The sequence below is a fragment of the Trichophyton verrucosum genome (assembly GCF_000151505.1).
Source record: "Trichophyton verrucosum HKI 0517 chromosome Unknown contig00360_1.f1.exp, whole genome shotgun sequence".
Classification (NCBI taxonomy): Eukaryota; Fungi; Ascomycota; class Eurotiomycetes; order Onygenales; family Arthrodermataceae; genus Trichophyton; species Trichophyton verrucosum.
The window spans coordinates 91,176-108,066 of NW_003315402.1; the positions used below are offsets into that span (position 1 = coordinate 91,176).

The 16,891-nt window shown below is 48.2% G+C and overlaps 3 protein-coding genes across 3 annotated transcripts; 2 read left to right on the forward strand and 1 right to left on the reverse strand.

The window, feature by feature from the left end:
• Positions 1-240: 240 nt before the first annotated feature.
• Positions 241-9,838, reverse strand: TRV_04662 (uncharacterized protein; the record flags this gene model as incomplete). Its single annotated transcript, XM_003021184.1, has 4 exons — positions 241-674; positions 807-2,424; positions 2,478-7,999; positions 8,122-9,838. The coding sequence occupies 4 exons, from the start codon at positions 9,836-9,838 to the stop codon at positions 241-243; spliced, it is 9,291 nt and encodes a 3,096-aa protein (XP_003021230.1).
• A 1,873-nt stretch (positions 9,839-11,711) lies between these two features.
• On the forward strand, positions 11,712-12,853 carry TRV_04663 (uncharacterized protein; the record flags this gene model as incomplete). Its single annotated transcript, XM_003021185.1, has 4 exons — positions 11,712-11,921; positions 12,017-12,082; positions 12,152-12,376; positions 12,440-12,853. The coding sequence occupies 4 exons, from the start codon at positions 11,712-11,714 to the stop codon at positions 12,851-12,853; spliced, it is 915 nt and encodes a 304-aa protein (XP_003021231.1).
• Positions 12,854-13,970: 1,117 nt separating this feature from the next.
• Positions 13,971-15,872, forward strand: TRV_04664 (uncharacterized protein; the record flags this gene model as incomplete). Its single annotated transcript, XM_003021186.1, has 4 exons — positions 13,971-14,242; positions 14,303-15,294; positions 15,327-15,562; positions 15,618-15,872. 4 exons carry the CDS (start codon positions 13,971-13,973, stop codon positions 15,870-15,872), a joined length of 1,755 nt encoding a protein of 584 aa, XP_003021232.1.
• Positions 15,873-16,891: the final 1,019 nt, after the last annotated feature.

Consider the following 16,891-nt stretch of genomic DNA (forward strand, 5'->3'; position numbering starts at 1 on the left):
GCCATAACCGAGAAAAGTGCCCCATAAAGATTAATCATAGCAATTAGCATTACCAATACACAAGATGAATGTAGCTAAAGAATATGAAAGGACATTGGATGTATATAAGAATAGTGGGTTCCCCATGCATGTTATTTTTTTGCATCTCTCATTTCCGTACCTTAGAAACAGTTGGCAGACGCTATCCCTTGGCACTATACTTCTCATTAAATGCGTTGACAGCTATCAACCAGGGATTAGTTACTGAATATGCTCAACTTGCCGGGAGAAACGATGATAAGTAAACATACCAATAGCAATTTGTTTGTAGAACCAGTTTCTTCCACTCTCATCTTGTACCGGTATGAATGGTCCGTTGGTGCCGCCCTTTAGCGTTATGGTCATTCCCGTTCTCTCCTTCGATATCTTTTGAATATCGGTCAATTTGATGTCCCATTCTGTTGTGAGACGCTTTGATCGGACAAGCATAATTCGATTATATGTCAATAACACAAGCATATCTTTTCCAGGGAACTCCAGATGAGCAATATATTCCTCGTTGAAGTATTTGCCATCGTCCGTCGTTTTGAGCCAGAATTGGCCTAGTGCTTCTCGCTGAGAATACGGTTTGACAATTCCAGTTCGACCAATAAAGCGAGTTAAACGAACTCGGTCAAGGCCCCCGGCATCGAAAACTGTAGTCGTATTTCTTACTCCTTCAGCAAGATCTGCGTTAAAGTTAGATAAGTGTGTTCAATAGAGAGAGAGAGAGAAAAAAAGAAGAGAGAGAGAGAGTGAGTGTGAGAGAGAGCTGAGTGAGTACTTACTGGAAGCTAGATCAAAAGCACCGAGTGCTGGCTTTGTTGCAAGTCCTAAGAAGCCCTTCCCGACACCTTTAACAAAACCTTGGAATCCTTCTTTTTCAGCACCCTCCAGTGGATGACGCGCAAGACCACCAATTCCACTTGCCATGCTGGTGGCAAAAGCACTGCCTCCTGCAGTCACTCCGTAAAGAGCATGCTTTGGTCTATTTCGGGCTCTAGACATCCTTCGTTGATCCTGAAACTCTTTATCCAGTGTTGCGGCAGCGAGACCTTTGGAGACACTTCCCGTGAACTTTGTAAGACTATCCGTAATTCCAAACACCGACTTCTTGACGAATGAAGTGGCACCCTTGGCAATTCCGAGGCCTAGCTCCTGAGGTCTGTCGGACATAACGAACCCTTGATATGGCTCATAGAATATATCGGCAACTCCGGAACTCACGGTGTTAAACAAACCAACGGGATTACCTAGGAAATCCGCAGAGCCGATAACAACGTGGACCTGACGAAGGAATTCCTGAGTATAGTGGTTTGTGATATTCGAAACAAGCATCGGGATAGATACTCTTGCGTTCTCCAGAAGCAGTGCGTTTAATCTAACCGGAGCATCATTAACGTTACCTATTGACATAGTCATGACGTTGACGAAGAACATCAATGGGTTAGACGACTCTGTCGTATCCTCAACATTGACTCGTTCTGTACGAACGAAGGACAGATCAAGCTGCATAGGATGCAAGTGAAGGACCTCAAAATACACGTCCTGTCCTTGTGCTTCGTGTTTTGGTTCCGGAATACCAAGTTCAGCCTCACAAATGGGGTCCTCACGTTCCTCGGACCAAGAGGCGCCTGGAACCTTCACAAAGTCGAGGAGGGCAAAAATGAAGTCTTCATCGAGTTCAAGAGTCATCTGCTGAACAAGCAGTGAAGCATACTTCACATACAAGACTCCGTATGAGTCATCTTTAACCCGGGTAACCGTAGCTGTGAAAATTGGATGCGCCTCCATCTCCCTACCAGTTTTCGGGACAACGCTTGGGTATAGAAGAATTGGGAATATTCCGCCATATAATTGATTATCAACTTGTATCCACTTGATAGTGGTGTTGACCGTCTGGTAGATCTTAGATTCGCTGAGCTTGAGATCTATCTCGCGGAAAGTGATATACACGAGCTCCCTCAAGTTCTGGTTGACCAAGGAAATCCCGATACCGTTTAATCGAAGTTGGGCTTTGAACGTTATGTCCGAGTTGATTTCCTTGACCTCGAATCCAGTGGACACACTGGTTTGAGAAGAGGCAGGCTTTTGCTGCCTATATACACTTCTTGATGGTCGGAAATTGGATAAGACAAGAGTTTGTGTAGGACCTTCCGCTTCAATGCGGATATCAATAATCTTTTGGGGCAAATCCTGGGTTGGCGGGAGCTTCATTGGTATCAAGTTGCCCATCTCAGCGAGTTTGATGTACCTTTCCTTTCCTCGACATAGCAGAACAAGAGACTTGTTTTTCGCGGCAGGATAATCCCATGCGTAGGGCATAATACTACGGGGCGGAAGACGGTAACGGATAGGCCGCCAGGTAGTGCTACGATCATCTTCATCCTCGCTAACGTTTGGATTCTAAAACTGGTTAGTTTGATATTGATAAACGGTTCCGGGGGTTAGCGTCATACCGCTTGGAAGAATATGAATTCTGCATCCGATTCATTCTTCATAGAATACGGCCAGTGCACCGCCTCCATACTAATGCGTAAGAATATCGTAGCACCTTCCATAAGCACTTCGACTTTGAGTAATCTCTGGCGCTGGTTTGCCTTTGCCAATTTCACATAAGTTATTCCTAGGTCAGCAATGTTGAACAAGGAGGACCACTGATTATTAACACCAGGGAAGCAGAAGCAAAGCTGTTTTTCAGCTGCCTGCCTGAGGAAATGCAGCGGAACAAGTTCACGAGGCTTTAGAGAGATAACATTGGAAGAACCTGGCTCACGAGCAACCAATTCTTCATCCAACCTGTTCTCGAGTATGAATCTAGGGGACACTGTGACGATTTTAGTGACTTTGTATTTACCAGTCCCCTCTTCTACCGTCACGCCTGCGTGATACTCGGTTCGGCCGTTGGAACCTGGTAAAGTAACCTCGAAACTGCTTCCTATGGCTTCGAAGCTCTGGGGCTTGCTCCACGAAGAGCCATTGACCCTCAAGACGGACCGGTTCTTACGGTCGTCTGTTGGATAAGAATACATATAAGGAATTGCAGAACGGACTCCATTCATTGCGTCTGTTTTTATAGCCCGGCCCGCTGCAGACCTGCCTCCGTGGAAGACGCCTTTGCTTTGTATATTGAGATCGAGTCCGGTTTTGTTCAGAACAAGATAGGGACTGAACACAGAGACCTTAAAGGCACCACCACTATCGGGAACGGTAAAGTAGTGAAGGCCTAGTTTCAGTTCTTGGCCTTGATCATCTTGGACAGTAAGGGTAGACTCTCTCCTGAAATCCTCTTGGACATTCCCATTGACTATTGCAAACTCGCATTGCCTGAATGCGGTATCCTGCATGTCAATACTTAGGAGGAGTACATGAGAAAGCTCCACGACATGGACCGGACTCACTCCTCCTTTTCTAAGGAAGTTCGTCCAATCTTTCTTCAAGTTTTTGTCATATATGCGGTACTTGAAGTCATATGGAAGTAAGTTTTGGATTTCAATGGGAGCAGAGACACGGACCCGCATGTACGGATATACGGACAGAAGAGGATCATTCTTGTCAAAAGTGGCATTCATCTGGAAGTAGAATGGTGGAGATTGCTGTCCATTCTCACTCTGACATTTGAGGGTTCTGGTCGGTCGTCTCAGCAAATCTTTCCAGAAGAGCCTCTCGTTTGACCAATTGTACCCGAAGCCTTGATCTGGGCGCACGACGAGAGAATGTAGGTAGGCGGCACCCACTGGTGCTGGACGTGAATCACCTGGAAGTATTTTTTCAATCTTAAGAAGATGTCCCTCTTCGGGGCTATATACCCCAACCTCAACGGGTATCTGTGTCTTATTCTCCACCACAAGGGGGGATCTGAAGGTGATATACTTGACATAATCTGTCCCCAAGCTGACTTCCACCAATAGCTTATGTAGCACTTTATCTTTCTTTGGCTTCAGATTATAAAGTGTTTCCCCTTCACGGATGAGGGGGATGCGGCTGATGCTATCGAATCCACTGCCCTCAAGCTTAATTCCTACCGTACCAGCGTTGCCCTCCGGAGTAAGGTTCTCTCGCATAGTAGTTGGGTCTTCAAACCTCCAGGGGTATTCTTCACCGTCTTCAAGAGTACAGGCATGCCCTTCCTCTCCGTTGCCAGTGTCTGCCCATACTCGCAATTCAAAGCCAGTATAGTTTCGGATTCGATAAGGAGTATCTGTACCTCTGGGCTTTGAAAGAACGTCCTCATCCGCAGACAAGAATTGCATTGTTTTAGACGCCAAAGCAATTGTTGCAGATGTGACTGTTAACTCCATGTTCTTATGGGAGTAGGCATCAATAGAGAATATGTCAGGGCTTAGTTCTTTCGACATATGGAATCCAAGTTGCCATGGTTCAATCAACGGCTCCCAAGTGGACTTCGAGAAATTGTAAACGTTGATGAAGGTGTCGAAAGTGGTATCAGCACTCATATTCGCAGACCAGTCTCTAACATCGACTCGGAATGACTGCACACTCCAGTCAAGCAAGGGAAGTATGTGTACATCACCAATCAGTATAACTCTAATACCATCCATTTGAATGGACATTTCTTCCTTCTTCACTATGGATGACTGTTGAATTCTATCTGCTGCAGTCAATCGAGATTGAACAGGGGTACTTGGCGACTGTAGGTCTGCCTGTGTGGGTTTAGCAGCAATGGCTTTCGACTCGCTTGCTGCATTCTGAGGTTGTGTCGGTGAAGTCATCTCAGATACTCTGTTCATTATCTGCAGAGCAAGGAGGATATCTCGTGGCGACAACCGAAGAATCAATGGCTCCACATGCATGTCAATCCTGGTGGTAGAGAAACTTTTGCTCTTACTCTGAGTATCCATGGATAATTCTAGCGAAAAGTCATCCAGAATACGCAGTCTGCTGGTCTCAAATTTATCCATACGGCAAAGGAACATGCCGACCTTGGTGATTTGAAGAGTTGACGCATTCTGCTGGGAATAGACGATTTGTTTAGCCCCCAGGACGATAGCTTCTGTGTTCGCAATCGTTGGGTTAGCGACCAGGATGACTTGAGAATCAACCATGTTGAATCTGAAGGACATTGTAAGGGAAGATTTGTTTTCTGCTGTCATAGCGCTTGAAGGAATAGTCGTTGGTTTGGACGGCAGGTTGTCACGCGACACAGCCGGGCCCGAGGACTCTTCATCTGAGCTTTCCGAAGCATCTGTATCTGGCTCAGCAGGGAATGCCGCTGCTGCAAATGATTTGAGAGAGAACAGATAATCGACAGCGAATATAATACGCGGGCTATCGATTGTTACCATCACCACTAATTGGCGATCGGTACCACCGGACATAGAAAGACTGGCCATAAACTGCTGCTGAACTTCGGTATTAACCAGGGACATAATCTTACGGAACCGGTTTGTCTCCTTTGATCTGCTGTCTCGTACATTAAAGGAGTGAATAAGCAGTTCAGACTCGAGGGATCCATTGTTCAACATCCGGAGCTTCACGTTGGTATTGCTCAAGAAGAACTTAGACAAGCTAACATCATCGAGAGATTGAACCGGAGCCTCCTCGTTCACAAGGAGCAGTTCTAACCCAATAGTTTCCACGCGGAATCCTAATTCGAGTTGAATTGACTTTTTAGGCTCTGCGGCATTTTTACCGGGTCCGTCCGTGAGTGACTTGGACTCGTTGGATTTGTCTGAACTAGCGGCTGTACTTAACCCCGCAGATAGTTCGGGTAGGGCCTGTTGGGCTTGTCCTTCTTGAAGTTCTTGGTCGGGTGAAAACGCAGCAGGGATGGTTTGGGATAGCTCAAGGAGGAATTTAAGCTGCATTTGCGAAATCCGAAGATTGGTGGGTGACATAGAGCCATCGACACGCATAACAGGTATGGAATTGTCAATGGGTTCTTGAACATATTTGATATTGAAATCCATATCCACCTTCTCAATCATCTCCAATTCTTCACAGACATCTTCCGAGTAGTAGAAGGTAGAAGTGAGGCGGATATGACGGATTCCAGCGGTGATGGTGTTAACCAGGTATTTTGCTTCACCATGGTCAGCTTGAGAAAACTCGTTGCTAGCATATATCTCTCCCAAATGAGCGGTGATGAAATCTCGAGGTCCGTCTCGGTCGGTTATTCGGGGAAACACCAGGATGGGTGTCTTGACCATAATATCAAAATGCATCAGTGATGAGCTTTCTTGGATTTGTGTAGCTTGGTTGGCTGCGGCCTGACGGGCTGCATTGAATATACTTTGCATCTTCCCAAACTTAACTAGGAAATTAATAACCCTTCGGTACGGCTCGTCGATGAAGTTTATTTTGATCGAACCAGATCGCAAAGCTACCTCTGAATCGTAACCAGGATAGTCTTTAAGTTTCGGGTTGAAAGTTTGGTAGCGGAAATCCGCGAAATCATCCCCTTCAATACTCATAAGCCGACGGACTGTTGACGACTTGCCATTTTCATTGATATCATCGAATAAGGTCAGACTGCCCATTCTCGATTTGATCTGCATTGTTTCATTGGCAAGGAATATTCCAACATCCGCAGTATTCAGACTGAGGGTGGCTAGACGAATGCCATCGTCATTCAAGATAAGGGAAATCCTCTCTAACTTTGAGCTGATTCGAATTTTCCCTGTATTAGCTGGCTTCGGAGCTTCCTTTAAGTCATTGGAGGCGGCTTGTTCATGAGAGCTTTGAACTTGGTCCTGTGGATTCTGGTTGGTGAAAGTAATTAAAATGAAATCCAATAGGGTAAGCAATGTCTTCCGGGTAACAATCAGATTAATGGTCGACACTACTAGGTCGAGGTTCATTTCAACGCCATCATACACTGAAACGAATTCGGGAGAGCTGGGATTAACTCTGATAAATTTTAGAGTGAACAAGTCCTTCTCTTCATTTGCATCGAAGCCCCTGGATGTGACGATTTTCTTGAATTCAGGGGCAGACGAATGCTCTTCAATATAATCTTCAATACTCAAAGATTTCAGAACAATGTCAGCAGCCATGTCATATTCTCTTAGATTATAGTCGAGTTGGAAGTGTTCAGCCACCAGTTCAACCAGCAGTCTATCTTTTCTTTCATCGCTGGGGTCAGATCGATACAATGAGCCCCTCAGGGTATCCACGGTAAACTTGAATTCAAACATACGTCGATGTATGTTTTTAGGAGTCTTCGATTCTGCTGATTTCTTATCATCGGGGCCTGCGATGTCGTTTTCCGACTGTAAAACAGGTACATCTTTTTGTCGAGGAAATTGAATTGACTGCGACCTGGCTCTGCTTTCAACTGACGTAGTTTCTGGTTGTGCGACTTTCTCCGCTGAGTTGGTGGACGACTCATCGGTGTCGAATCTCGGGATGGCAATGTCAATCAATCTCATGAGATTTTTGTATTTCGTATCCGACATAGAGGCGTGAAATTCTGGAAGATGGCCTGATATCCGTGTCCTGGTGAGTGTTGACTTGGGGGCGATGCATAACTCAAGCACAAAGTCCATATTGATCCGGTCCATGATATGCAGGTTCTTCGATTCCGTTTTTGGATCTAGCTCAGCCTTGGTTGCTTCAATGCCTTTCCCAATAAGAACTTGTGTTGAATCGAGCTTTAGCAAGAACTTGTCATACATCAAGGATTCAAGTCGGCTGAGGTCATCGTCGCCGATTTCAGTGCCTTGCTTGCTTTGAACCATCTTCAGAGTCTCCTTGTCGACCAGCTTGCTGATCACACTAACTCTACCGGCATCAAAGATGAGACACATACTATCACCTGTAGTGATGCTCTCGGGTATAATAATAAGTGGAGCCTGGATGTCCAGCTGGGCGTTAATGGTCTTGTGCTCTTCAAGGGCAAACTCCAGCCCAGCCCTTGTCTGCTGACGTATTTCGGCAACGGTTGCTCCCGCAGTTTCTAGGAGAGCACCGATGGATTCCATATGTCGTTCCGGAGGGCGGAAGAACTTGACGATCTCAACTAATACCTTCGGGTATATATAACTTCAAGACTTTTGAGTTTCATGCGAAGAGCAGAATCCGCGCTCCCATCTAGGGGGTTTGACTCAAACTGGAGATAGAACAGGCTATCGTCGTTCTCACGGTCTATCGTTTCAACGTCAGGGGATTCGGGTATATCCATTTCAGTAATCTCTTCAACATTCTCGCTTGGCATGGAATAGCTATCTTTAACACGGACAATCTGAGGGAAGGCAGTGTTGTCCGTGGTATGATCGAACAGCCGTAACCCACCGAGATCAACCTGGACCAAGAACGAATCCGGCCGCTGTAGTGCCTTTGCCTGGAAGTTCTCAAAGACCAGCTTTAATATCTCATCCGCCTTGCCATGAGGATCTCGCTTTAAGGTGAAGCTGCCAGCTCGGAGGCTTGAGTCTACCTGGAACTTGACGGAGTCTCGGGGGAGATCAACCGCATCAGCTATAGCTTTCTTCTCATCCCAGTCTATAGCTTGATACAGTTCCTGTCGTTGTTCGTCCGTCATGGACGTGGGCTGGTCTTCCTCCTTTGGACTCGTTCCCCATATCCACTCGGACCAGGTCTGCTGTCTGACGACCTTCTTTGGGCACTCAATCCTCTCTTTTCTCAGCTGGTTTCTAGCAAGGGACCGCCAAAACCGCAGATCTTCGTACGACAATTTCTCTTCAAGAGCTTTCATCTCCTCCGTCTCCGCAGGTGACATGGGGTCCTCTCTCTTTCTCATCTTGAACAACTCGATATACCGGATACGATTATCCCTCCGTTCTTTTATATAGCCCCAAGTCCATTTGCGGTTTCGTTCGTGGATTTTACTGAGAATGGCTTGACCAGCAAACCTGAACCAGGCACGGGGGTCTTCCTTTGGCCGACAAGCGGGCATCAAGCTTCGATACTCTCGATGCTGAATGAAGTAATGAAAGAGGTCGACTAGCATCAAAACATCACGATATTGATGGTCATCGAGCACAAAGCCGAGTTCATCGAATATCAATTTAGCTTTGGCTCGCGGATGATCGACATTCTGAGAGGTATCTAATTCCAGACCAGCTTTGCCGCTGACAGGCTTGAGAATATACTGATTGTTCTCACCCGTAGCAACAGCATCTCGGAATTTCTCTAGCAAATCAGCATGGCTGAATATCGGGGCATCAGTATCTCCAGCTTCTCCTGACTCTGCAGAAGCTCCATGGTCTGGTGCAAAGAGCTCTGCATCTGTGTTCCAGTAGACTGCCAGAGAGTTCAGGACAGCAAGTTTGTAATTGCTGGTAGATGTCGACTGTATAAAGGTAGGTTTCCAATTTGAATCCGTGCTGACAGCACTAAGTTCCTTGATCGTGACACCCGCGGCGAACGGATGCCCAGGAGCAGCAATAGCATCTTCATAACGAAAATGAACGTTCTTGATAGCCACCTGGAGATTGTTGACGATGGCAGTGATCAAGCTCTGCGTAAAGCTCTGGTTCTTCTGTTGCTCCTCCTGGCTCATACCCTCGGTATTCTGCTCCTTGATAAGCTCAGCACTTTCAAGCTTCTCCATCTTAACCGCATGCTCTCTCTTCCTCTCTTCTTCTGGGTCGTAAGTGGAATCCTCCTTCGGCGCCGCAAGGAGGAACACATCTTGAATATGCACTTTCACGGGCTTCCCTCGAAGATTAGACCATGGAATAGAGAGCGTGAGTTCGCCGAGATGGCCCTCGATGACGTTCAGCGGTAGATGTAGTTGGTCAAGTGCCTCGCGGCGAAGTTCCAGGTCTCGTAGTTTGACATCACCGGACCATATACCGACATTAAGCTGTCCTGCATCGAAGTTCTTCACATACATCCCCAGGAACCTGTTCAACAGGTTCGCAACTATCCCTTCTAACATGGCGGCGTCGTGGCTATGGCCGATTCACGCAGCTGACCACAGCAGTCTCGACCCGGTACAAGGTTCTGTACTGAGATGGGTTTTCGGAGACCATGGGCGACTCAACAATATTTAACGATTTTATTCCTGTTAACAGTAGACTTGAGGTCAGTAAAACCAGTGCAGCGAGGTTGAATAGTTGGTGGTCGTTGGAGTTCTAACCGTCATTAAGTGATGCACCCCTCGTCAACCACAGAAAAACCGGGCAGCCTCTGACGCAAAGTGAGGGTCGGCACAGTCAATTGCAGACCAGGAGAATAGACAAATTCACTTTTGTCTCAAACGATTCGGTGCTTTTATGTAGTGTATGGCAGCGAGAGACGTATGTTGTATGTCGTGAAAGATTCTCGAGTTGTTTGCTAAGGGGACCAAGCAAGATGGCAGGACTGCAGGCGAGACACTTCGCCAGGACAGACTGCCTGCATGAAGATGCAGTAACTACAGTTGGCGATGCGACTCTTTTAGGCTACTGCATATTGAAGTTGAACAAGCCAAAAACTGGCTGTCTATTCGGTTCACTATGATCATCTACAGGTGGTCTTTTCTGCTTCGCTCATGAAGCAGATCTCCCAGTTACGGGCGATCTACTGTCGAGTATCCGTTATCGACTCTCTCATAACTCTACTCTTCCATTATAGCGTGGCTTTTGAGTCAAGATTTGTTCCTGTTGGTTGCCCATCATACCAACACCGTCGGATAACCGCGTATGGGCCTGCTTCAAGGATATGTCTCCAGCAGTAAACGAGTTCCTGCATTTTTCTCCGTACTCCGTACGCTGATCCGCCGGAGCGGTCTCGTCTCCCAACCGTTTTCTGTCTAATGTAAGGGCTGCGAATGGTCGATGGCCGGACATAAGGCAAACTGTCAAAAGGTGGCGCCACTACTGGATACCATTTTAATCGACCCTCTTTCTAGGTGAGAATGCAGTAATTGTATATATAAGGAGGATGAGGGGACTCTCCTCCCTGTAGATTTTCTGTTTTTGTAGGTTTTGTCGAGTGTTGCTCGGTCGTGGTGCTGTTCGGTCGTCCCGTCGTGTGCATCTCGCGTGATGGCAGCTTACACAGCTGCTGGCAGTTATCAATATCTGCCATTACGCCCGATGCAGACGACTCGGCTGGGTGCAATTGCTCGACATCCTCCTTGACGCCACGAATTCTCACTTGGCTGGGCCAGTTACTGTATTATTTCGAATCTCCAAATACCCGGGTCGAGTCGATGCGAGGCAATCGAGGTCACCGTCGCCCATAGTGCTTAGTACAGCACCACGAGCTCTCCTCTCTTCCTGTTCTCCTTGGTCCTCCTCTCCTCTCCCTTACCTCTGTGACCATCTTCTCTCCTCCGACAGCCCATCTCTCCTCACCGTCCCTCCATCATGTCTCTCGATCTCCTCTCTCGTCGGCGTCGGCGTCGTCCTGGTCCTCGTCCTTTTTACTTGCGACTTTGCAGGCCGGCGGTCACGGCCCGGGCTTTGATCATGCTTACTAAGCTACTGCGGTCCGTCTTTACTCCGCTGACTAAGCGTCAACATCCCGACTTCGATATCAAACTTGAAGCGACGACGAGCAAATTGTGTGTTGGAAAAGCGACATCTTCAGCTTCAATTGGCACCTCTGCATCGCTCGGGTACGACCAGTACACACGGGACACCCATCTCCACTCCTCCATCGTGCTTTGACAGCTTTCCTCCGCTGCCTGGCCGGTTATCTCTGCGTCCTGCGCTTGCCCGCCGACTTCTTCCGCTTCAGTCCGTCCAACTTCCAACTACCACAGTTCTTTGACCCTCGCCATGTTGTATCGAACAGCTGCCGCGCGCTCTGTGCTCAGAGCCGTATCGAGCTCAAACGCTTCGATTGCTCGAAGTGCCTGGACCAACACTGCTTTCAAGGCCCAGTTGACCACCTCCGCCAGGCAATGGGCTGGCCCACGGTCAACCTCCATGGCGCTTTCGCCTTTCCGCCAGCCCGTCACCACCGCCCTTGTCCGCTATTCTTCCACTGTAAGTGACCGTATACTGCAATTCCATTAGAACGGTCTAGATTTTTGAGGTTGATAGATAGACTAATTGATATTTTTTTAAAAAAAAATAAATAGGAGGCTAAGAAGACTCTGATCGAAGAGCCCGATGTTGATATGATGGCTGGTGTGAAGAACGATGTGGTATGTTGAATATTCGGCTTATATCTCCGATTAGCGGCAGCTATAGTGTTGATACTAACATTGCTCTAGAAAATTATCAAGGATACCTTCAGCTTGGAGGGTGTCCCCAAGGAGGCTTTGTACTACGGCCTGGCTGGTGTTGTCCCTTACGTCGTGACCTCGCTCCAGACTGTTTTCCTCTCCTGGGAGATGAACAACGCCGTCACTCTCGGAACTACCCAGTACATCTCTGTTGAGACTGCTCAGGCTATGATGAACCTCATTGAGCCTATCCAGGTTGGCTACGGCGCTGTGGTATGTTCTATTTATGCTCTCTAAACTATGACTACAATTATAGAGGTATCTGACTAGATATAGATCCTCTCCTTCCTTGGAGCCGTCCACTGGGGTATGGAGTGGGCTGGATACGGTGGAAAGCACGGTTTCCGCCGCTATGCCACCGGTGTCGTTGCCCCAGCTGTCGCCTGGCCTACTCTCCTCCTCCCGGTTGAGTATGCCTTGATCACCCAGTTCTTCGCCTTCACCTTCCTGTACTACAACGACACCCGCGCTGCTGTCAAGGGGTGGGTTCCAGCTTGGTACGGCATGTACCGATTCGTCCTTACCTTCGTCGTCGGCGCCGCCATCGTCTGCAGCTTGGTCGGCCGAGAGCAGCTTGCTTCCCACTTCACCTCCGAGCACGGCATCACCGAGAAAATCAAGGCTCTCCAGGCTGCCCGAGAGAAGGACCTTGCTAAGGCCGAGGCTGCTGCTGCTGAGGAGGCCGAGTAAATCCGGCTTTCCTTGCTTTTTCCTGCCCGTCTGTCCGCCATATCCCCGTTTATTTTCCTATCTGCCCCTCTTGTTGGAAACTAAGCCCGTTCACCTGTGCCTTGTAAATTAACCCACACACGCATCAACAAAAAAAACAAGTTAATCTCACAAAAAGCCTGAACGGTCGACTTTCCTTTGTTTCTTAGACCAAACCTGTAGCTAAAACGTCTATTTACTTGATATCAACCTTTTCCTTTGTTCCTCAGCCACGCATATAACCAACGCTATAGCCTGCCTCACACAAGCACAAAAGTCGTATGGCACTATCCGGCCAGCCGACAAGCGCATCTGCACATCATCTGCCCGATCCTGCATGCCATCCATCCAGCCTAGGCCGAATCAATAGTCCGACTGTGTGCCGCCCGGCCCGACAAATCAGAGAGCCACCATAGCGAGCTCCCCTGGCGCTGGGATCGAGGGCAGCCTCCCCGGATTCTGTGCAAGCGCGGCTAGATCGTCACTGTGATTCGCAGCGTAGCGCCCGTCAAGGGTCTTCTTCGTCTTTCTTCATCCGCTTCTACTGCTTCGGATCTCGCATCCGATCTCACTGCATGTTGTGGTTGAGCCCAGAGACCGTAACACCGCAGAGCTTGATCTCACGACGTCTCTGCTGGCGGTGTCTTTCGCCTTCATATCAGCAGCAGCAGCATCAACACCACTTTCATCCTATACTTGTCCCTATAGCTACCTAGCCTGGCCATGGCCGCATCATCGTACCATCGTGTCATCTGCCGCGGTGCATCGGAAAGCCGGCGAACTACCTGTTTTCTGGGCTGTGCTCGCCCCGCCGGCGCTTAATCCACAGGAACCACAGGAACCACAACAACCCCCCGCGACTGCGTGATCAGGCAGAGACTTCTTCGCACAAACACCTTCTCCCCGGGTTTCGCCGTATAAAGCATTCCCTCTTCACGCTCCGTCTACGGCGACCGCATATCCCTCTACTCGCCTCTCGCTGCTATACTACAGATGTTGGCTGCCGGTGGACCTATTGGTTGTGGCGCTGGTGGTGTGTAAACGGCTTCCCCGGTTTCTTTTACCCCCACAAGATCAGGACAGATCTCGTATACGAGTCATGGCCGAGGAGAAGTCAACCAAGAACTCGCTTGCTGCTCTTCGAGAGAGCGCCATAGAGGTCGTCAAGGGACTAGCAGATACCTTTGAAGACGGACTAGACACTTTTGCCGTTCGCAATGCGATCCTACCCAGCCGGGAGGAGCGGCCGTCCAGGTTTATAGGAGCCATTGACCAAGGCACTACCAGTACTCGGTTCATCATATTTGACCTGCAGGGAAGCATTGCTGCCTCCCATCAGACAGAGCTTGGACGGGTACATGACCAGCCTGGGTTTGTCTTCCATCTTTCTTCTCAATCGGTCCAAGTGTCTTGCTAACGAATTCCTTATAGGTGGCATGAACAAGATCCAGCAGAGATTGTTTCCTCTGCGCAAAAGTGCATCGAGCAGGCAACGAAGACGTTTATCAATAGTGGTCACGATATCAGTGAGATTGAAGTTCTTGGAGTTACCAACCAACGAGAAACCACTGTCGTTTGGGACTGGGAGACCGGTAAGCCGCTATACAATGCTATAGCCTGGCCAGATACTCGTACCAAGTCCATAGTCAGAGAGTTCAAGGAGAAAGGGGCCGATCAGCTGCAGGAAATATGTGGTCTGCCCATATCAACATACTCTTCGTCTGCCAAGTTGGTCTGGTTACTCCGAAATGTACCAGAGGTGAAGACGGCTTATGATGCTGGTAACCTGGCATTCGGTACTGTCGACACTTGGCTGTTGTATAATCTCAATGGTGGCAAGGAGAAAAATGTATTCGTAACTGATGTATCGAATGCGTCGCGGACCATGTTCACTAACCTACATACCCTCAAATACGATGACAAGCTACTCAACTTTTTCGGCCTAGATCAGTCAAAATTGAGACTACCAAAAATAGTTCCATCTGCAGATCCCACGGCGTTTGGACAGCTGGCCACCGGAGTTCTCAAAGGCGTTCGAATCATGAGTTGTCTTGGTGACCAGTCTGCTGCATTGGTAGGTCATGAAGCTTTTGAGCCTGGCATGGCTAAAAATACTTACGGAACCGGTTGCTTTTTGCTTTACAACGTTGGTGAAAAGCCAGTTATCTCCTCTCATGGGCTTCTCGCAACCGTGGGATATCAGTTGGGCGCGAACTCAAAGCCGGTATATGCCTTGGAAGGTAGCATAGCCGTTGCCGGTAGCGGCGTCAACTTTCTTATGAATAACTTGGGCTTCTTCCGAGATGCCAGGAGGGTCGATGACGAGGCTTCCAGTGTACAAGATAATGGTGGCTGCGTCTTCGTTACTGCATTCAGCGGTCTTTTCGCTCCTTATTGGATCGATACCGCAAAAGGAACAATATGTATGTTCAAGTTCCCTTTTTGCCCCCCTAAGTCAACGAAACAAAAATGGACAACGGTGGAAGAAGAAAAAAAGCTGTCATACTAACAGTATACCGACTAGTTGGTATCACACAGCATACTAAGAAGGGTCATATCGCCCGAGCAACTTTAGAAGCAGTGTGTTTTCAAACCAAGGCCGTCTTGGATGCTATGGAACGTGATAGCGGACAAAAGCTTGCTGAGCTGAGGGTGGACGGCGGCCTAAGTACTTCCAACGTCTGCATGCAAGTACGTGTATCATTCTGACTCGGGCCATTAAGTGACGTAACAAGCTAACGCACAGCTGCAGTCACAAGCTGATATCATTCGCATACCTGTAAAACGCCCAGCAATGCACGAAGTAACAGCGCTGGGAGCGGCAATTGCCGCTGGGATCGCCATCAAGATCTGGGAAGGCCCCCGAAACCTGGACGGCCTCAAACAATCAGACAAGACGGTGTTCGAACCAAAGCTCCCTGAAGAAGAAAGCAATCGAATTTATAAAAAGTGGTCCAAGGCTGTCGAGATGTCCCGAGGCTGGATGGACAGCAGTGACTGACATGATCTGCTTGGAAAATCTTTTATTTCCTTTTTCCTGGTCACGATACCCACGGCATCTCATCAATATATCACCATGGCACTTCTAAGTGCCATTGGCTTCGTTTTCGTCTCACCTATTTGACGACGTTAATGTCCATTGATCCTTTCCTAATGCTTTTCTTCTTTTTCCCCCGCTTCCGTCGTTTCCCTCTCTTTCCTCGTTGACCCTTTAATGCCCGGATGAATCCCCTTTTTTTGTCATCAACGCGTGCGTAGATTGGTTTATAAAGATATCGCTTCCTGTTGGCCGTAACTAATTCCTCCACATAGCCGGTTGCCCAGCTTTCGTTCCCCCTTTTGTTCATGTGGGCTGTGGAAAACGGTTCGCTACTAACATAAACAGTATGGAGTATGCTGTGGCAACTCATCATTCAACCACGACTGAGAAAGATTTCTGCGTCCCTCAAAAAAAACCTTCTTTCTTCCTATTCCCAACGTTCGCCTCCCGATATCGATTGGTTCAACCACTCTTTACCACTTCCCGTGAATGCGAGCTGTCTAATTTCGAGATGTCTTTCCAGCATCACTATCTGGCTAATGACCTCGGACGCTAGATTCCACTCCCCCTTAGTTACCGCAAGCTTGGCAACTGGCTTGTTCCTAGTTGCCGAGTACAACTCTTACTCTTGCGGCCGGCCTGGGGAAGGATCATTCCGACGCTGATGCAGATATGCATAAATACGTCGAGGAAAATGTCTCGGAGTATCCGATTCGTTCTATCGCGCATCTCGTTTTTCTTCGGGCCCAGGTATGCGCATCTAACACAGCTCTTCCCGCGCAATGCGGTCTGGATTGCCAATTTCGAGACTCTAGCATCTCTTTGTGGAATTGTTAATAATAATACGAAACCCGGCCTTGCGAAAATCAGCAGACAGGCATTGTGTGCCGAGCCTTGCGACATTGCCCCGAGAGATACTTCATTGGGTGCAGGGACATGCATATAGGTGGGAGTAATATAAACCTTGTTCCTCTTTGCAC